A 22,448-nucleotide genomic window follows, 5' to 3' on the forward strand; every position below is an offset into this window, starting at 1 on the left:
CTGTTGACATTGATGGCCCCAATCACTTTCTCTGCCTCTCCCACACACGTAGAAGCCAAATTCTGTTTTTATACCTTTCAGCTAAAAAAGGAAGGTGAAAATCTCAGGTAACTTCTATGGTGAGCACTTGAAGATCTGTAAGATTCAGTTCCTGAGGCTTCTGACATTACCGGGAGCTTGGATGATGGCATGAAGGCTGTTGACATGCATAAGTACAAAGCAATTCAAATGGTGAAATGATGTATAACTATATACATGAACATTTAATACCTATAAGCATATATAAATATATATATACATATACATATAAGCATATATATGCACAAACACACATATATAACATATATATGTATGAATGTGTACATATATACATATATATATATATTTCCATTTAGAGGTTTTTGGAAGATCTCAAATATAAAAACATTTAAAATATTAAGGTTACCAACAGTTAACTGGGATTAACCATGTAGCTACAAGCTACAAAGACAGTTTTGTATTTACATTTGGGAAAAGACAGGTTTTTAGTGAAAGATTTTTAACTCTTCAAGCAGCAGGTTCAGATTCTCTGCGTTTAAAGCGGGCTGGGGACCGCCCTCGCAGAGGCGTGCTGAAGCACTGGGTTAAAGCCCGCCGTGCCCCAGGCTCTGTGCCTGTTACGAAACAGGCCTGGAACCGTCTGGGCAGCTCCTGTCATTAGGCGGCGTGGTTGGGGGTCAGTCCAGGGCAGACACCGCATTTGGCTTTCCTCCAACCATGCGTTCCCGGGAAGGTGTGCTCTGCGTCAGGAAGCTCGGTGGGCGCTTCCCCTCCACGTCTTCCCAGCCGGGCTGCTGTCACGGTACCTGAAAGTGCACGAGCTTGCGTGGACCAGCGTCCCCGAGAAGGCCCAGCTTCTCATTGTTCCTAACACGCGCTGGGACTTCATGTTAATAGGATTTAAGCACAGAGGTGGAAAATGACCTCAGCGTTTCCTGAGTCAGTGTCTTTGGTTCAGTACTATAATCCAGAGCAAAAAGATATACACAACAATAATGCTGTATTTTTTTAACATAAATGACAGTAATTCAATAGCAATTCTTCCATAAAATGTCGTTAAAAAAAGAAACATAATTTTATTAGATAGGAGTTTTCCTACAATATTTTCTATAATATTTAACTGATAATTTTTAACTTGATAATCATTTTTATGGCATATCACTATTAATCGTAATGTGATAATTAACAAATAACTTCAGTCTGTGAGTACTGTCTGAGCCTTTCTAGCACACCAGGCACCGTTCCAGGCACCAAATAAAACGGGAAGCAGCTAAAGGAACGGAAGCGTAAGACTGTGCCCTCATGCAGCTCACATTTATTTCCTCCACAGAGAAGCCACGGGAAGCCTGCTTTGACCCTGGAAATATAATGAACGGGACAAGAATTGGCACAGACTTCAAGCTTGGCTCAAGTGTCACTTACCAGTGTGATTCTGGCTACAAGATCGTGGACCCCTCGTCCATCACGTGTGTGATCGGAGCAGACGGAAAACCTGCCTGGAGCCAAGCCTTGCCTTCCTGCAACGGTACACATGGATTCTCGGTTTCTCTCCAATAATCCTTCTAATTTGGAACGCTCGGTCTCGCTTTAAAACCCTGCCACACTTCAGTGCTCTGTTCCTCTAGCAGGAGTTGGCGTCTGATCACACGCAACACTAATGGGGACCAAGGCCCTCACACTTCTCCCCCATGTAGTGGAACTAGTGTATTGGCCATTACCTGGGCTTCTGGAAGGGCTGGTATTTTTCCCTCAGTTAGATAGTTGGACATTTTTAACTTTTGTGTTTGCATATTCCAGGCCTAAGGTACATAAGAGATCCAGACGGACATTCGGTGTCTCCGTGCACTGTTTCTTTCTGGGTTTCTCTGTGTCTCTCCTTCTTGTCTATTTCTCTCCATGGATATATTTATGTGTCATTTCCCCCAAGATACCAGTCGTTGTAATTCTTTATATAGGCATTAAATGAAGAAAGCCACGTATTATAAGTTGTGGTCAACCTTCAGGGACAGAGCTCGCTGCGGTGAGAGCAGCCTGGGGGCTGGTGCACTGGGCCGTGGAGGGACAGGAGGTGACACAGATTTCCTGGTCTGTGGCCACACTCTGTATGTGACTCTAGGCCGTGGTTGCATCAGAGTCTCCAGACAAAACTCCTCCAGCTCTAGATGGGGGACTTGTGTCCTCCCCTCTGAGACTCACACACATTAAAAAAGAAGATGGTAAAACCCCATGAGTTTTGGCAGAAAAAAAAAAAATGATTTCCAAGTTATATTGGGATGAGCTCAAGGACCAGCTTAGTTAGATACATTGAACTTACCCCAAACTTTTCGCTGCCCCCCCCCAGTTCAGCTCACAGTGTTACTAGTGCTTTCAGACCAAATAGGTGAAATTTAAAAGTCAGCACATAAAAATTCAAGCAAACAAAACAAACAAACGTGCCTTATGCCCTGAGTTGCACTGCGCCTCTGGCTTTCGGTGTTTATGAACCTGGGAGCTTTTTGGCTGAGGAAGCCTGTCATGCCAGGATCCAGCTCCAGTTTCTGGCGCTCAGCAAGCCCTGCGTAGAGGGTTCTAGAAAAAATGAACCAATCGGCAAATGGCCAAAAGCCATTTCTTTTTTTAAGATTTAATTTATTTGTTAGAGAGAGAGAGAGTTAGAGAGAGAGAGCACACACAAGCAGGCAGAGAGGCAGACAGAGGCAGTGAGAGAAGCAGGCTCCCCGCTGAGCAAGGAGCCCGATATGGGACCCGATCTCAGGACCCTGGGTGTCCCCAAAAGCCATTTTTAATGGAAAAATCTGAAGAAAAGAAAAGAAAAGAAAGAAACAGTCTGTAGCCTGTTGAAACTTCCTAATCTTACACGTTTCGATAATAAAGATACAACCCTTGATGCTTCTGAGATCAGGGGGTCTGGAAGAGCAGAGCGTGCTGCAGCAGCGTGAAAGTGTTGTGGTCCCCTGCGTGGTGCATCTGTCCGTGACGGTTTCCATGCGTGTCTGAACGTGACAGGGCCATCCGAATACAGTGCCTTCAAAGTGTGTGTCAGGGCGTGGAGGGTTTCCTCATTGCAAATCGATAGTGCCCCCGTGGCCTCTGACCAGCGATGGGGTGGTGGTGCTCGTGCCTGCAGGATCTCAGCCTAGAGGCAAAGCCACATGTTTGGAACCTACTTCCAGACCAACGGTCAAGCCCCTGGGTGAGGTGGAAGTGGCCCAGAGCCTGCGGACCTCCGAGTCCTCTCTAGAGTGACATGGTAACATGCCTAGCAACACGGGTTACCCTAATGATCATGTGGACATTTAGCTGTACGAGATAGACCTAAAAATACCCATACATGTATAGACTACATCTCACAGGAACTTAATACAAATTCCATCTTATATTAGTTACATTTAAAAGGCAAGTACCACTTATACAATATAAATAATGCCCAATATATAGAATAAAATGTCCAAGCATCTCATAGATTTGAAATGACCCAGAAATATCATTCATCTCAAATTCTTAAAAAGTACTCTAAAATTTCTGTTTCAATGTTTGCTGCTATTTTTTACATTTGAAAGTTTGAAAATCACTTGTTATATATGTGAATTATTCTTTATATATAAGCATATCCACACCTAAAATATAAAGGGAAATAAATCTTTAAACATATAATAAAAATATATATTATTTATTTATATTGTTAGTAATGCACAAACATCATATATAATAATGTATATTAAATATATACTATTGAAATGAATACATTAGGAATTAGTAAATATATTAGGTTAAATAAAAAATTGATATATATTACATTTAGATTAAATATATATGTATCATGTACATGATATGTGTACATATATATAAAAACAATTTTATAAGGGAATCTTGTAGATTTTTAGCTCTAGGTAACATAAGTTAGTTTTGAATTTTAAATCATGATCAGAAAGGTTGGTTTATGAATCCATACTTTCCAAGGATCTATTTTTTTTTTTAGGATTTTATTTATTTATTTGCAAGGGAGAGAGACAGAGACAGAGCACAGCCATGAGGAGAGGCAGAGGGAGAAGCAGACTCTGTGGCTGGGGAAGGAGCCCAGTGCGGGGCTCGAACCCAGGACCCTGGGATCATGACCTGAGCCAAAGGCAGACGCTTCACCCACTGAGCCTCCCTGGTACCCCTCCATCGATCTATTTAATGAAAAATGCTGAACAGCTACATATTTAAGTTACTGCGTGAGTTGGTTTGGGAGATTGAATGACAGAAAGGCCGCAGGTCCTTCTTGCTAAGTTGACTAAAAACTAGGAGAGGACTCCGGGAGGTGAACACAGTGGTGGGCACTGCAGGGCGCCCACAGGAAGCGGGAAGGAGGAGAGCCTCTAGTTGGAACACAGGAAGGGTATGGTGTGAGCTCAGGCCCCTGTCAGGGAGTGGGTCCTGCTGGTGGGGCCCTGTGCCCCATCCCTGTCCTGCAGGAGGGCCCCTGGGACATGGGTGTGGAGCCCAGCTGGCCACCAGAAAACTGCCCTCACACTGAAAACCACCAGCCCTGTGGCTCCTGAAAGACCTGGAGAATGCACACCACGGGCAATGGTGCCGGGGATCATGGGCTGCCTGCAAGCTGCCCGCCTGTGTCTTGAGGACCCTCATGGTTTGGGAAGGGGGTTCTCAGGGTGGGCTAGAGCTGTGCCCCAGGGTTATCCATCTAGAGGCAGTCGGATCCCGGCTTCACCGTCCAGGGCTCAGAGGGCAAGAATTTCTACCTCACAGCACTGGGAAGATTGAATGGGGTACGCATAAGGCTCCCAAGCAAAGTAGATGCTCAACAAATAGAACATCTTGATTCTTTATGTACGTTTTGTTCTCTACGTGCATTTTAATCTGTATGTAAATGGCACACATGATCATTTTCAGGGAACAAAAGGCAATGATCCCAGACTCCCATCCAGTCCCAGGTGTGTGCAAATCCCTCTCAGATATCTCAATAGAGATTATATACAGGGACCAAAGGAAAAATAAGAAAGAAGGTGAGTTTTAGACTTTGTTAAATAATAATGTTGGAGGAATTAAATTTGAAACTTAAATACAATTTGAACTGATTGGAGAATGATAATAAATAGTTTAGCCATAGAATAAACATAAACAATGAAGTCACATCTGGACAATATATATATAGTCAAATTTTAACAGTCAAGCACTGTTTCTATTTGCCAGTCCTCAAAGTGCATAAAACATAAATTTTTATTAATGCTATTTATTTACATTTCAGTAAAACTCAATTCCCAAATCATTAAGCCAGAAATTATCTCCTGCATAGTTTATTTTGGATCTGTCATGGAGAAAAGCACATTTCTTGCATGAATCAATAACTGAGGATTGTTCAGATGACTCACTAAATCAGGGGACTTCGGCTATATTTTAAACATTTTTATAGTTCATATATTTTGGAATGCAGTCAGTGCAGTTTGGACTAGTTTTGTTTTAAATGTAGGATATTTTTTTTTCTTCGTGATTCATCTGTTGCCTCCAATTTTTCTTCACTGAAATTTACTATAAAGTCAGAACTGAAATTGAAACACCCTAGATCCGTTTCATGGGGCAGGGTGTTTGCTGTGTTATTTCTGGTTCGCATTCAACCTGATGGTATTTTGTTGCCTTTACATGTGAGACATATATTCCAATTAACCAGAGGGATGAGTACGTTTCTTGTGACCATCTGTAATGATGCTGTTGTTACTCTATTCATTTGGGAAATGATCTGTTTAATACATTGATTACCAAAGAGTAAGTATATATCTATTTTTCTTTTATCACAGTATCATAATTTTTTATTTATGGAAAAGCCCACACCCATATATTTCTTACATCAACACAGTCATATGGACAGAATAATTACTGAGAATGAAATTAAATTTCTCTACATTTTTTAAAAAGATGCTTTATTTTCTTTCTTTCTTTCTTTCTTTCTTTCTTTCTTTTTAATCAATTATTTTTATTAACATATAATGTATTATTTGATCCAGGGGCACAGGTCTGTGGATCATCAGAGACATACTTCACAGCACTCACCATAGCACATACCCTCCCCAGTGTCCATCACTCACCCACCCTCTCCCTACCCCCCTACCCCCAGCAACCCTCAGTTTATTTTGTGAGATTTAGAGTCTCTTAAGGTTTTTTTCCCTTCTGGTCCCATCTTGTTTCATTTATTTTCCTTCCCTACCTCCCAAACCCCCTGCCCTGCCTCTCAACTTCCTCTTATCAGGGAAATCATATGATAATTGTCTTTCTCTAATTGACTTATTTCACTTAGCATAACACCCTCTAGTTCCATCCACATCACTGCAAATGGCAAGATTTCATTTCTTTTGATGGCTGCATAGTATTCCATTGTGTATATATACCACATCTTCTTGATCCATTCATCTGTTGATGGACATCTGGGCTCTTTTCATAGTTTGGCTACTGTGAACATTGCTGCTATAAACATAGGGGTGTGTGTGCCTCTTTGGATCACTATGTTTGTATCTTTGGGGTAAATACCCAGTAGTCAAATTGCTGAGTCTATTTTCAACTTTTTGAGGAACCTCCATGCTGTTTTCCAGAGTGGCTGCACCAGCTTGCATTCCCACCAACAGTATAGGAGGCTTCCTCTTTCTCTGCATCCTCTCCAATATCTGATGTTTCCTGACCGGTTAATGTTAGCCACTCTGACTAGTGTGAAGTGGAATCTCATTGTGGGTTTGATTTGTATTTCCCTGATGCCCAATGATGTTGAGCACTTTTTCATGTGTCTCTTGGTATTTGGGTGGTATTTTTTGTCTTATTTGTCTTCTTTGCAGAAATGTCTGTTCATGTCCTCTGCCCATTTCTTGATTGGATAATTTGTTCTTTGGGTGTTGAGTTTGATAAGTTCTTTATAGATTTTGGATACTAGCCCTTTATCTGATATGCCATTTGCAAGTATCTTCTCCCATTCTGTCAGTTGTCCTTGGTTTTGTTGGCTATTTCCTTTGCTTTGAAAAAGCTTTTGATCTTGATGAAGTCCCATTAGTTCGTGTTTGCCCTTGCTTCCCTTGCCTTTAGTGATGTTTCTAGAAAGAAGTTGCTGTGGCTGAGGTTGAAGAAGTTGCTGCCTATGTTCTCCTCAAGGATTTTGATGGATTCCTGTCTCACATTGAGGTCTTTCAACTATTTTGAGTCTATTTTTGTGTGTGGTGTAAGAAAATAGCCCAGTTTCATTTTTCTGCATGTGGCTGTCCAATTTTCCCAACGCCATTTGTTGAAGAGACTGTCTTTTTACCATTGGACATTCTTTCCTGCTTTGTTGAAGATTAGTTGACCATAGAGTTGAGGGTCTATTTCTAGTTTCTCTATTGTGTTCCTTATATCTATGTGTCTGTTTTTGTGCCAGTACCATACTCTCTTGATGATGACAGCTTTGTAATAGAGCTTGAAGTCTGGAATTGTGATGCCACCAACTTTGGTGATCTTTTTCAACATTCCTCTAGCTATTGGGGTCTTTTCTGGTTCCATATAAATTTTAAGGTTGTTTGTTCCATTTCTTTGAAAAAAATTGATGGTATTTTGATAGGGATTGCATTAAATGTGTAGATTGCTTTAGGTAGCATAGATATTTTCACAGTATTAGTTTTTCTAATCCATGAGCATGGAACATTTTCCCATTTCTTTGTGTCTTCCTCAATTACTTTCATGAGTAATTTATAGTTTTCTGAGTACAGAAAACTATATATTCTTTTTTGCCTCTTTGGTTAGGGTTATTCCTAGGTATCTTACGGTTTTGCGTGCAGTTGTATATGGGATAGACTCCTTAATTTCTCTTTCTTCTTTTTTGTTGTTGGTTTAGAGAAATGAAACTGATTTCTGTGCCTTGATTTTATATCCAGATACTTTACTGAATTGTATGAGTTCTAACAGTTTTGGAGTGGAGTCTTTTGGGTTTTCCACATAGAGTATCATATCAGCTGGAAAGAGTGAGAGTTTGACTTCCTCTTTGCTGATTCAGATGCCTTTTATTTATTTTTTGTTGTTGTTGTTGTCTGATTGCTGAGGCTAGGACTTCTAGTACTATGTTGAATAGCAGTGGTGATACTGGACATCCTACCATGTTCCTGACCTGAGGGAACTGCTCTCAATTTATGCCCATTGAGAACTATACTTGCTTTGGGCTTTTCATAGACGGCTTTGTTGATATTGCGGTATGTACATTCTGTCCCTATACTTTGAAGAGTTTTGATCCAGAAAGGATGCTGTACTTTGTCCAATGCTTTTCAGCATCTATTGAGAGTATCAAATGGTTCTTGTTGTTTCTTTTATTAATGTTTTATAACACATTGATTGGTTTGCAGATGTGGAACCAACCTTGCAGCCCTGGAATAAATCCCACTTGGTTGTGGTGAATAATCCTTTTAATATACTGTTGGATCCTGTTGGCTAGCATTTTGGTGAGAATTTTCATATCTGTGTTCATCAAGGATATTGGTCTGTAATTCTTTTTGGTGGGGTCTTTGTCTGGTTTGGGGATCAAGGTGATGCTGGCCTCATAAAATGAGTTTGGGAGTTTTCCTTCCATTTCTATTTTTTGGAACAGTTTCAGTACCAATTCAGTTCAGTTTGATTCTTCTTTAAATTGTTGGTAGAATTCTCCTGGGGAGCTGTCTGGCCTAGGTTCTTGTTTGTTGGGAGGTTTTTGATTGACGGCTTCCATCTCCTTACCAGTTATGGGTCTGTTCAGTTTTCTATTTCTTCCTGGTTCAGTTTTGGTAGTTTATAGGTCTCTATGAATGCATCCATTTCTTCCAGATTATCAAAATTGCTGGTGTATAATTACTCATAATATGTTCTTAAAATTGTTGGCATTTCTTTGGTGTTGGTTGTGATCTCTCCTCTTTCATTCATGATTTTATTAATTTGGGTCCTTTCTCTTTTCTTTTTGAGAACTCTGGTCAGGGATTTATCAATTTTATTAATTCTTTCAAAGAACAAGCTCCTAGTTTCATTGATCTGTTCTACTGTTCTTTTGGTTTCTATTTCATTGATTTCTACTCTGATCTTTATGATTTCTCTTCTCCTTCTGGGTTTAGGCTTTCTTTGTTGTTCTTTCTCCATCTCCTTTGGTGAAGGGATGGGTTGAGTACTTGAAACCTTTCTTGTTTCTTGAGAACGGCTTGTATTGGTATATACTTTCCTCTCAGGACTGCCTTTGCTGTGTCCCACAGATTTTGAATAGTTGTATTTTCTTATCATTTGTTTCCATTAATTTTTTTTCAAATCTTCTTTAATTTCCTGGTTTACCCATTCATTCTTTAGTAAGATTCTCTTTAGCCTCCATGTATTTGAGTTCTTTCCAACTTTCCTCTTGTGATTGAGTTCTAGCTTCAGAGCATTGAGGTCTGAAAATATGCAGAGAATGATCCCATTCTTTTGGTAGCAGCTGAGACCTGATTTGTGACCCAAGATGTGATCTATTCTGGACAATGTTCCATGTGCACTAGAGAAGAATGTGTATTCTGTTGCTTTGGAATGGAATGTTCTGAATATATCTGATGTCCATCTGGTCCAATGTATCATTTAAGGCCTTTATTTCCTTGTTGATCTTTTGCTTGGATGATGTGTCCATTTCAGTGAGGAGTGTGCTAAAGTCCCCTACTATTATCATATCATTATCAATTAATTGATTTATATAATTGGCTGCTCTCATGTTAGTGGCATCAATATTTAAAATTATTAGATCTTCTTGTTGGACAAACCCTTTAAGTGTGATATAATGTCCTTCATCATCTCTTATTATAGTCTTTAGCTTAAAATCTAATTGATTTGAAGGATTGCCTTAAAATATATAATATTTTAATATTGACATAAGGATAATACTGATATAAGGATTGCCACCCCAGCTTTCTTTTCATGACCATTAGCATGGTAAATTGTTTTCCACCCCCACACTTTAACTTTGGGGGTGTCTTTAGGTCTAAAATGAGTTTCTTGAGACAGCATATTGATGGGTCTTGTTTTTTTTTATCCGTTCTGATACCCTGTGTCTTTTGATTGGGGCATTTAGCCCATTTACACTCAGGGTAACTACTGAAAGATATTAATTTAATGCCATTGTATTGCCTGGAAGGTGACTATTACTGTCTCTGTTCCTTTCTGGTGTACTACTTTTAGGCTCTCTCTTTGCTTAGAGGATGCCTTTCAGTATTTCTTGTAGGACTGGTTTGGTGTTTGCAAATTCTTTAATTTTTGTTTATCCTGGAAGCTTTTAATCTCTCCTATTTTCAATGATAGCCTAGCTGGATATAGTATTCTTGGCTGCATGTTTTTCTCATTTAGTGCTCTGAATATATCATGCCAGTTCTTTCTGGCCTGCCAGGTCTCTGTGGAAAAGTCTGCTGCCAATCAAATATTTTCACCATTATATGTTACACACTTCTTGCCCTGAGCTGCTTTCAGGATTTTCTCTTTGTCACTAAGACTTGTAAATTTTACTGTTAGATGACAGGTTGTGGACCTATTTTTATTGATTTTGAGGGGGATTTTTTGCGCCTCCTGGATTTTGATGTTTGTTCCATTTGCCATATAAGGGAAATTTTCTACTATAATTAGCTCCAGTATACCTTTGCCCCCCTCTCTCTTTCTTCGTCTTCCGGAATCCCAATTATTCTAATATTGTTTCATCTTATGGTATCACTTATCTCTCAAATTCTCCCCTCTTGATCCAGTAGTTGTTTGTCTCTCTTTTGCTCAGTTTCTTCACTCTCCATCATTTGGTCTTCTATATCACTAATTCTCTCTTCTGCCTCATTTATCCTAGGAGTAAGAGCCTCCATTTTTTATTGCATCTCATTAATAGCTTTTTTAAAATTTCAACTTGGTTAGATTTTAGTTTTTTTTATCTCCAGAAAGAGATTTTATTTGTCCAGAAAGGGTCTCTCTATTATCTTCCATGTCTTTTTTGAGCCCAGCTAACACCTTGAGAATCATTGTTCTGAACTCTAGTTCTGACATATAACCAATATCCATATTGATTAGTCCCTAGCCATTGGTACTGCCTCTTTTTCTTATTTTGTGTGTTGTTTTTCTGCTTTGTCATTTTATCTAGATAAGAATATATGAACGAGAGAATAAAATACTAAAAGGGTGGCAAAACCCCAGAAAAAAATGTACGCTAACCAAGTCCGAAGATATCCATAACTGGAGGAAGAAGAAAAGGGAAAAAAGAAATAAAAATTTAAAAAAATAAAAATAAAAAATTATCTATCTGTCATCTCTCTCTCTATGTGTGTGTGTATATATATGTATATATATATATATATACATATATATATATATATATATATGACTGGTGAATAGAATAGAGTCACCCACTTGATTTTGGGTATATTTTGGTTTCTTAGAAGAAGTTACCTTCCAAAATTTTAAAGAAAGAAAAAATTATATATGTATATATATACAAAAATAAGGGTAAGCACAATGAAGGGATGGAATATGACTGTAAAGATGAAAATTTTTAAAAAATCCTAGAAAGGGCATGGATAAGATAAATTTGTTGGAAAAAGGAAAAAGAGGAAGGAATGTGCTCAGGCTGGAGACTAGACCAAAGCTATGTGCTAGATTAGAGTATATTTTGATCTATTAGAAGAAATTGTATCCCAAATTTTTTAGAAATAAAAACCTATATGTAGGGACGCCTAGGTGGCTCAGTTGGTTAAGCAGCTGTTTTCAGCTCAGGTCATGATCCCAGCATCCTGGGATCGAGTCCCACATCAGGCTCCTTGCTCCACAGGGAGCCTGCTTCTCCCTCTGACTCTGCCTGCCACTCTGTCCACCTGTGCTTGCTCTCACTCTTTCTCTCTCTGACAAATAAATAAATAAAATCTTTAAAAATATATATATGTATACAAAAAATAAGTTTAAATACAATGAGGGGATAAAATATGACTATAACAATGAAGTTTTAAAAAGATTTTTTAAAAAAGATTTTATTAAGATGAACTAGTTAAAAATGCTGAAAGTGGAAAGAGGAAAAGTTAAAAAATAGATGAAAATAGATAAAATGGATAAAAATAGATAAAAAATAAGAAAAAAAATAAAATTAAAAAGAAATTTAACTCTACAAGACTAAAGGATCATGGAGGAAAAAGCCATGAATTCTATATGTTGCTTTCCCCAGTGGAGTTCCTCTGTTCTCCTTGATTAGTGAGCTCGGTCTTGGCTGAATGGTCTTGGCTGGATGGTCTTGCTGAATTTCTTAGGGGAGGGGTCTGTTGCAGTGATTCTCAAATGTCTTTGCTTGAGGTGGAATTGCACCGCCCTTGCGAGGGGCTGTCCCCCACCCCCACCCGTGGTCTATCTTCCCGTAGCTTCCGATTCACATCTCAGCACATCCTACCTTCCAGAAAATGGTACCTTTTATGTTTCTAGAATCGCTGCTCTTCTTCTCATCTGTCTCCTGTTGAGTTTGACCAAATAGTTCAGAGTGGTTTCATACCTATCTAGCTCAGCTCCTGAGATACGATGTCGTTTTAGTCTTCTACCCCTCCACCATCTTGCCTCTCCTCTCTACATATGTTTTTATCAATTTCACAAGTGTTGAATTGTGTTTGAAGTATACAGTTCGTGTGTTTATCTTTAGTGTCTGAGTAAGAACATGCAGGCATAATGCAATTTATCAAGGCAACGGTGGACCTAAAATATTAGGTCAGTTTCCTTTCATTTTGTCTTTTTTTTGGTCTTCTATTATCAAAATAATACTCTTTCATCTCTTGAGCAAAATAAATCTTTGTAGTTATTGTTTCACAAACTCATCAGACCATGTTCTTGATAAGACGGAAGTCTGTCTGATAATTTGGGCATCCAGATGTTACCCCATTTACTTGAGTTTTTTATTTATACCTGTGCTTAAAATTTGAAATGGATGAATTTTATACATGAAAAAAAAGGATATTTGCACAATTATCTGCTTGAATTTTATGTGGCTGAAAGATGATAAATTTCTATTTTTTATTGGTACTTGTTTTTTAAATTTTGAACTTTAAACTTTTTAGGAAAAAAAATAGTCCTGAAATAACCCAATTACACTTATGGATGAGGTGAAAAAAAATTGTTGTATCTAAAATAGTAGAATGAGTCACCAGCATTTCTTGCAACTTGGGAGTTTAACTTATTTTTTTTTTAAATTTTATTTATTTGACAGAGAGAGAGAGAGAGAGAGAGATCACAGGTAGGCAGAGAGGCAGGCAGAGAGAGAGAGGGGAGGAATCAGGCTCCCTGTGGAGCAGAGAGCCCGATGTGGGACTCGATCCCAGAACCCTGGGATCATGACCTGAGCCGAAGGCAGAGGCTTTAACCCACTGAGCCACCCAGGCACCCTGGGAGTTTAACTTATAACCAGAAGTTGAAACAAAATGTTTCTATTTAGAATTGTAACAACACCAATGGAAATGCATTTAAATGATAAAACTATTCCGAATTAAGGCATCAGCTTGAAGACCACAGTTAGTATAGTTAAATAAAATCTCTGGAAGCTGATCACAAATAGATCAAAGCTACTGGATTCATGAGCTATTTTCCTTTGACACTTAAAATAAGATATTTAAAATAAGATATAAGTTTAGCGTGCCATCATAAGGTAACAGCTTTGAAATCTCGCAAATCACGAATGAGGTGCTTGGAAGTTAGGGTCAGTATATTCCCAGGAGCGTGAACCATTGTGGAGAAAGCCCATCAATTAGAACTTCACATATCCTGATTAACATTTAAAAGAGTCAATATATTATCTTTTACTTCTGCCTTCTTTTAGTGCTTGAATACCCTCATATCAAGAAGAATGAGTTGTAGAAATACAGACTTTGTCAAATGCTGAAAATGACTCTGACGTCCGGTCCAGGACGGTGTACCTGAGATGCGGTGGTCAGACGGCAGGGGTTGTCGGTTCAGTGTCTCCTGTTCCCCGCGTGCTCCGCAGACCGGGAGCTCTTCTTCAGTGAAAGAAGAGGGACTGGAGTAGAGGCAGTTTAATTAAAACACTGGAAATCATGAGACTGGGATTCAATTGAATGTCTGTTTTAAGATGCTTACAGAGACTTTCTCAGCAAAAGCATCACACAAGGGAAGAAAGTCATCAGAAGGGAAATAAAGGTGCCCAGACCCCGAGCTCTGCGAGTAACACCCCATCTTCTATCTGCCCAGACTTCCTAGTTAGGAATCGATTTGGTTTTAAGCCAAACTTACAGGAAAAGATTCTGGCACATTAGTATTCCTTCTGTTACTCTTGAACTGAACCCATGAGACCAAAAGTTAAAGCAACAACCAAACGTTAAACATTTTTTTTTCTAAGACCCATAGTAACATAAAATCAGTAGAAAACTGAAATCATCCTTGTAGGTCTGAAATTAATTTGATGACTGGGACTGGCCAGAAAATTCTGATGAGTTTTGGTAATTCAAGAATCTCTTTATATCGAACTTGTTATTGGGTTAGAGCCGTTTTCATGATTATTTCAGCCCATCTGAGAGAGGTCCGAAAATCATCTTAGGTTGTCCTCCTAAGCTGAGTTCTCTTTATTCAAACCTGGAAACCCTCTGTGTTTCATTCTCTGTCACTTGGGACAGCAAGGTTAGGTAGTCTCTCACATTGCTACTTTGTTATGTTTTTGTGACAACGGTGGCCCGTGACCTTTGCTTGATTCCACCTGCAGCTCCCTGCGGAGGCCAGTACACGGGATCCGAAGGGGTCGTTTTGTCGCCTAACTACCCTCATAATTACACGGCTGGCCAGATATGCCTCTACTCCATCACGGTGCCCAAGGAGTTCGGTAAGTTGGCTTTTCAGCCTTGTAGTCGTCATCCCGTGTCATATTGGTTTCATTGATGATTCTTCTGCCATTTTATAAGGAAATAGTTCAGCTCTTGATATAACAAAATAATACACAAGAAGATGAGTTGTATTGCAGCAGAGGTTTTCTGAAGGTACAGAGTATCCAAACAATTCTTTTATCAATGTGATATAAAATGCTTAATGTTCTTCTAAGATCGTGATCCAGAATAATCAGAGAGAACATAATTGGCTTTGCTTCTACTTTTGCTAGAAAGCATCTCCCCCCGCCCCCACCCCAGGGAGGATCACCAAGAAAAATGGGCCAGGGGAACACTGTCTGTTAATTTGTACATACATTTTGTAATCAGATTATGATGGAAATCCCTGGATCACTGAAGTCCCCTCTGAGTGATTGTGATGCAGAAATAGGCTGAGCCCCCATCTGGTTCCTTTGCACGTAATTTGTGGTGGTCTCTCCACATGCTTCCAACTGAGCCGGCTTTCCGAAAGGCTTCGTTTCCAGAAGGGCCTTCCTGGGGTGGGGGGTGAGGTCTGCCCTCTGTCTACCCAAAGCTGGATTCCTGCACCCCCAATCTCACTCTTGACCACAGATATTTCTTATGATTTGAGTTATTTTCCTGAGTCAAAGAGATAGAAGCTTTTATAGCTTCATAGTCAAGGTTCTTTTTTTCCCCTCCAATACTAAAATTTAAAACCTTACATAGTTAAGGTGTTTTTTGTTCTCTAGAGTCAAAATAGCAGCCACCTACTCATAGATATAAAGCAAAATTATAAAAATTCTAAGGGTAGAATCTTTTTGAGGGAAAACATTTTAAAAAGTACAGTTATATGATAGGAAAGTTAATTGCTGGTTAAGAAAATGGCATGTGGAGATCATATCATATCATATGATCTCCCTGATATGAGGAAGTGGTGATGCAACCTGGGGGCTTAAGTGGGTAGAAGAAGAATCAATGAAACAAGATGGAATTGGGAGGGAGACAAACCATAAGTGACTCTTAATCTCACAAAACAAACTGAGGGTTGCTGGGGGCAGGGGGTTGGGAGAAGGGGGTGGGATTATGGACATTGGGGAGGGTATGTGCTTTGGTGAGTGCTGTGAAGTGTGTAAACCTGGCGATTCACAGACCTGTACCCCTGGGGATAAAAATATATGTTTATAAAAAATAAAAAATTTAAAAAAATGTTTAAAAAAAGAAAAAAAAGAAAATGGCATGTGGGAGACCAGTGGTTTCTGTAAATTTCTGTTATTTACGATGCACAGGTCTGTTCACGCTAATGAAAACCTCTGCCAGGCGCTGATGTCAGCCTTAGGTAGTTTAGATCACAGGCCCCTCGTGAACGGTGTGATGTACCTTGCTTGGTCTCTGAAGCCCCAGCACTAGTGTCCGCCCTGGGTCAGTTCTCAAGAGTAATGGGGTTTTCAGGTGGGGCCTTTCTTGTAGCATCTCGCTCGGTTAAGAGGAGATGGTGTTCTGAGCATCAGGGATGATGGGCGTGTTCCTGGAGACCAGGGCAGAGGGACCAGCTTTCCAAGGGCAAAGGGCTTCACTTACTCTGGGAATGAATAGCACCTCCTACTCTCATTTAAGAAAGTGAGAGGACTTCAGAGTGTTCACTTTTGTTATAATAAACAGACAAGAAAACTTAGAATAGCTCCTAATCCCCACTCTTTATGCCAGACCAATTCCTCTGATGTCACTTACTTGGTCCCAGTAAATCCACTTTTTCCATCTAAGTGCCCCGCAGCAGCCTCCAATTACTTGCCGTGAATATTCCTCTTATTTCTGTTCCTAGATACATGACAGACTGTACTTATCACAATGGAATATAGCAGCCAGAGCCTATGATTTTGGTTTGTTTCAAAGTTTACTGAATTGTCACAATGTGATTTTTTTTTAGCAGAAAAAAAAAATGGTCAAACCTCTATCCTAAATATTGAGCATTGTTTCCCAATCTGAAATGTGTAATGATATACATGTATCACGTTGTATCCAGGCAGAAAATTTTAATTTGAAATGAAAATAGTTACATGGAGTATTTAATGAAAATCTATAGTGTCTTACATCTTCTATTCTCTACTCTTCTTTACTCTTTCCTGGGAAGTAAATTAATTCAATTATTAATTCAATAATCGTCACAAGTCTGTGCCTGTGAAATGCCCATTTTTTAAAATCCCTCGTCGGCTGATGGGGTGAACATTGCTGGTGGGAAGTGACACAAGTGCGGAGAGCACAGGCTCCAGTGGGAAGGACGTTTCCGGCAGGTCTTCACATACCCCCGTCTCTCCCTATTTTCACTCAAAAGCATCACCAAAGTATCCTTTCTAAAACAAAGCTCTGATCATAGAAACACCGTGATCGGCATCTTCCCTCCCTTTTTTGCCCACAAGCAAACCCCACGTATTTGGGTGTGGCCTGCCAAGCCCTGAAGTCTCAGGCTGCTGTGGCCTTTGCTGCCCAATTCCTTCCTCTCCCTTCCTCTTGGAGCACCTGCCAAACCAGACCAATGACCACATTCCATGGTCCCCTGCGGAATCGGGGTCTGATGGTCACGGGCTAAAAGGAGCGCCCCGCATGTCATTCGTGCACACGAAGGGTTACAGTCCTCCTGCTTTAAGACCAGTGATGCTGCTGTCTCCCCAGCTGGACATGGACTCCCCCACAGCTGGAAACAGCTGCCCTGTGGCTCACGTCCTATAGCTCCATACTCATTCCTGTCACAGTCATGTCTAGCTGCAGTGTCCACAGCACGGAGCACTGGTCACTTGTGGCAGACATCTGCTCTTTGGGGCAGAACCAGTCAGGGGCCTGAACTCAACCCCAGCAGCTCACCAAAGCAGCCTCAGTTCTGCTGATGTGCAGAACCTGACTCTTGCACATGTTGGCACACAGCCGGCCCGGGGTCTTGTTTCTAATCTCAGCTGTCTTCAGATTCTGCTGTAAAGTGGATGCTTTCTAAAAGTCTCTTAAAGTATGATTGATTGATTAATTAGCTAAATCAAAGTTTCTTGAAATCATGGGCTTATGATTCACTTTTATACTATTGCAAAGATGCAAGCATCCTCCTCCAACATGATGAATTGTTTTGGAGGGCGGGAGGTTTGAACAAAGGCATTGTATGAGCCAGAACCGTGTGGAAATCATAACGTTCTCTTCCGCTTTTTAATTCTTTGTTTTAGACTATCTCACGCACAGGGAAAGTCCTCCTTGCTCTCATGCTTCCTTAATTGTTTCTCTCCAGGAAATTATAAAGGAATTATAAAATCTTAAAATACATGTATATGGGTGTGCATATATTTATTACCTGTTCAGTACATGTGATGCGTATTATACATGTGTGTATATGTAATGCACACCTGTAATAGGGTACATGGCATGTGTAGAATACATATATATATAGAACACACACACACACGAGCTGTTACAGTTAGAGCCCCTCCATTCTGCCAACACTTACATTAATTCCCTCATTAAATTCTGATATGTGTACCTGACATGTCCATATCTATTTCTTGCTCAAGATGATTTAGAATGATTCTAGTTTAAACCTTACATATAAACAAGAATCAGTTGGTCCTGGTTTACGTGCCAAATCACAAGAGTTTCTAAATGTTCTAAAGGCCCTATTGTCAATTTGAGTACAAAATAATTTATGAAGTTTGAACTAGTGAAATGCACAGTTGTGTTCTACTGGGAGGAGGTGTGTTCTTCTACTGATATGGCCTATCAGAAAATATCAGAAAATAAAGTTGTACATTGGAATGACAATAAACAATTTCTATGACATGTCATTGACTTGTGTATAAATTGCAATGAGTTTCTAAGAATTTGGCCTTATAACAATCCTAAATAAAGAATTTTAAATTCTTTTACAACTTGGCATGTTTTTAGTTTAATTTTTTGGGTTGATTTTAAAGCCTACAGATGTCTTGATCCCTGTCCCCACAAAATGCCATTAACTGCCCATAAATACATGGTGGGCCTTGTGGCTGTTCTTCTACTATCCTAATATAATACTGAAAGGAATTAATATTAACATTCAGTTACTTTTCAATTAATTCAATTAATTCCAATTAATATTCAATTAATAGTCAAACTATATGAGGAAGTATTATTAAGTATGAAGTCATCAAGAAGCAAAATAAAATCATTTAAGCCTAAAACATCTTAGAAAAAGAGAAAACCCCAAAAAGAGAGAGAGAGAGAGAAAGAAAACCAGTTAATCATTTTCTACAGAATTGTTAGGATTCTGTAGAAATTCTGTAGGATTTCTACAGAATTCTTAGGATTCTTTATTTGCGAGAGAACACAGCATATCAACCCTACCCCTTTATTTTGCAGTGGTGTTTGGACAATTTGCCTATTTCCAGACGGCACTGAATGATTTGGCGGAATTATTTGATGGAACACACCCACAAGCCAGACTTCTCAGCTCACTCTCGGGGTCACATTCAGGTAAACATTCAATGAATATTGTATTGAATTTTATTTAGACTGCTAGAATGAGTCATTTTGAACTCTGTTCGTTTTTTTTTTTCTTTTAATGAAAGAAGAATGCAATCCTCTTCAAGTTTTCTTGCTTGTTTAACAAAACCTTATTCCTGATGGAAAATTTCAACTGTATTTTATCCTACATATAAAACCGTTGACCGTTATCATTTTACTTATTAGCATTGTAGAAAAAATAATATCTGTCTCAATAAAAAAGGCAAATATCAGGAAAAGAGGGGGAATAAACTATCTTGTGTATTCTACTTTCTCTTCCATGTCTCATGATCTTCCTGGAGATAAACAGTATCAACGTTTTGGTCTAAATCATTACCAGCCTTTAAATGCACACATATAGGGAGGCATCACACTCATGCGTGCCCATGAGTACATATGTGCACACACGGACATGAGCATGTGCACACGAATGCATGGGAACGTATGGGGGTCTTCACGAAACACATGATGTCATTTCACAACTCAATCTTTTTGCCAAACTCTTGCATAAAAGCAAAAATGGAGTCTTCCCCTACCAAAAAATAAGAATATACACCGAAAACAATTAGTTTTAGTGCTCATTAGTATTCACTTGGTCAGTGCAGCCTAATCTACATAGCGCCTCGTGCACTTGGACCTTGTGCAAACCGCACGGTTTCTACCGCTGGTGCGCTTTCATCGTTTACCAAAGCAAGGCACATCGGTGGATCACAAACTCTTGCCTACCAAGGTTAGGATTGGATTATTTCTGGTTTCTCCCTATTATTAACTGAGCGTCTTAAGATTATCATTTCCTGCCAACGTCCAATGGTGCAATGTCTGCAAATCCACCAGAAGATACAGGTCTAAAATATTGATCCCTGGGGACAAACTCGCCTCTGAAAAGCTAATGCCATTCACCTGCCCTGTAACAGCATTTGGGAGAGACCATTCCTCTAGGGCAGGTGGACTTTCAAAGGTGGAGATATGTTTTCAGAACATTTTGTTTGTTTGTTTGTTTTGTTATTGTTTTCTGAATGCTTTAGTATTTTTAAAATCAGCTTTGGATTCAGATTTACTTAACTTTCTTATTTAAAAAAAAATCCCAGCAAGTCATTTTCAAATACAGTTGATTCTGAGTCAGCAGTAAGTCGGACGCTTCAGTTTCCCGCATTGTCCGCCGGCAGACCGTCACCAGTGCCTGCTCCATGAGACGATTGCTAAAGCAACATTTGAACAGAACGAATGGATAAGAACAGTTTTAAAATCTTGATAGATGCAATATGTCTGAGTCCTGAACCCAAAGGGAAATTTCACAGAAGCCCAACAATCACATGAGAAATTCCAAGTCAATGATCACTTCCCGAGTACTGTCCCCAGTGCTGCAGCGCCTCCGTGGATTTCCTGTATGGTCTCTCATTTTTTCCTCAGGGGAAACATTACCTTTGGCGACATCAAATCAGATTCTCCTGCGATTCAGCGCCAAGAGCGGAGCGTCTGCCCGGGGCTTCCACTTCGTTTACCAAGGTAAAGTTCCCCTGCACGCTGCGGTCTTCCCCGGCGCTGTCGCATGCTGTGCCCCGTTAAAGCACAGCGTTGTGTTGTTTTGCTTTATATCTGCGTTGTGTTGTTTTGCTTTATATTTAGGGAATTGAGGGTATTCGTATATTTATACCCAAACGATTTATCAAGAACATCACAGCTTTCCTTTTTGACACTGAAATAGGATATTGCTTCTATGAAGACACGGAACCGGCTCTTTGCTCCGGCACCATCGGGGACCGAGCGGACCACTTCTTCTGTCACAGCTCCTCACATTAGCCAAGGGATTTCACATCCCTCACAGTATTTTATGTAATTAGGCAAAGTGTTTTATGATGGCTTAGATTTTAGTAACTGCTTTAATAAAATACCTTTAAGCACATTGTACACTTCCAGACCTGCCTGTAAAAACTATTGAAAAAGCGACTTCACAAAATCACGCAAATCCCCAAATACTACCCATGCACCCTTCCCTCCACCTGTTTGATTTTGTTTGTGTTCTATTAACTTCTGACACTTTGAAACCTTTATATTTATTTATTTTTAAATTGGAGAGTATTCAGAATGTCTAAGATTGCGCAAAGATTCTTTAAAAATGAGGATTTCCCCCCTATTTCTAGTTTACCTTTATTTTGTGTGTGCATTACATTAACTTAAAAAAACATGCGTAAACTATTTTTACACTTTCTGAAGACCAAAGCAGGCCTTTGGATGGAACTTGGAATTGCTGTGTAGCTTGCGACGTGCAGAGATCACCATCTACAGAGACAAACTGTCTGTTCCAAAATAAGAAGGAATGCTTAGTTTTTCTAGGTTTCAGTTTTGCTTGAGGCTAGAGAGATTCCTCGCTGCTCTTAAATATTTTCTTCAGAAGTGGAGGAGGATCACTTTCTAGCACTGGTTTCTTCCTCTAATAGAGACTTTTTCAGAAAAGATACTAGGCAGCATCATCGTGTTTATTAAAAAAATTATGGAAAATGTGTATTTCATTCATAACTCATTCCTAAGACTCTTACATGGCAAAATCCAAGCCCTCAAAATATTTTTATCAACTCTATAATTACAAAACAATTATTTTATAAATTATAGACTATTTTGCTATAAAACCTCTTCTGTGTTCAGCAATAAGATGGTCTGAGAAAGACTGGAAGAGGAATAGGAAGGTATCTGACAGCAAGCGGCAGGGAAAGTATCTCTAATCCAGTGTAGGCAGTAATTGCTTCAATGATGTTTCTACTCAATTACAATCAGTTACATTGTTCTAAATTATACCTTTTCTTAAAATATAAACCATTAAACCAATATTTTTAATGAGCTTTATTGGACAGTGACCAATGTAGGCAACTCACCTTTTAGTCCTAATTTTCTTTAAATAAATTATATTATTTTGCAGAAGCAAATTTACAAACCCAGATACGTTGGGGTGACATATAAAGATACCAAGGACCACTTGGTTTAAATACACATTTAATCCTGAAAAAATTCAAGTTGCTAGCATAGTCCATCTTGATAAGCGGTGTTTTTTGGTCTTTTTTTTTATATGATTAGAAAATCAATCAGATC

General features: G+C 39.3%; 1 protein-coding gene across 2 annotated transcripts in view; it reads left to right on the top strand.

Annotated features, from left to right (window-relative positions):
- Window positions 1-22,448, top strand: part of CSMD1 (CUB and Sushi multiple domains 1) — a 1,903,837-nt gene that overhangs the window by 1,663,148 nt on the left and 218,241 nt on the right. For both annotated transcript variants that reach the window (XM_082715632.1, XM_082715633.1), the window contains exons 30-33: window positions 1,370-1,564; window positions 14,738-14,854; window positions 19,221-19,334; window positions 20,775-20,870. In XM_082715632.1, the coding sequence (XP_082571758.1) occupies window positions 1,370-1,564; window positions 14,738-14,854; window positions 19,221-19,334; window positions 20,775-20,870 (522 nt within the window). The remainder of the gene's footprint in view (window positions 1-1,369; window positions 1,565-14,737; window positions 14,855-19,220; window positions 19,335-20,774; window positions 20,871-22,448) is intronic.

This window comes from Mustela nivalis (genome assembly GCF_964662115.1).
Source record: "Mustela nivalis genome assembly, chromosome: 20".
Lineage (NCBI taxonomy): Eukaryota > Metazoa > Chordata > Mammalia > Carnivora > Mustelidae > Mustela > Mustela nivalis.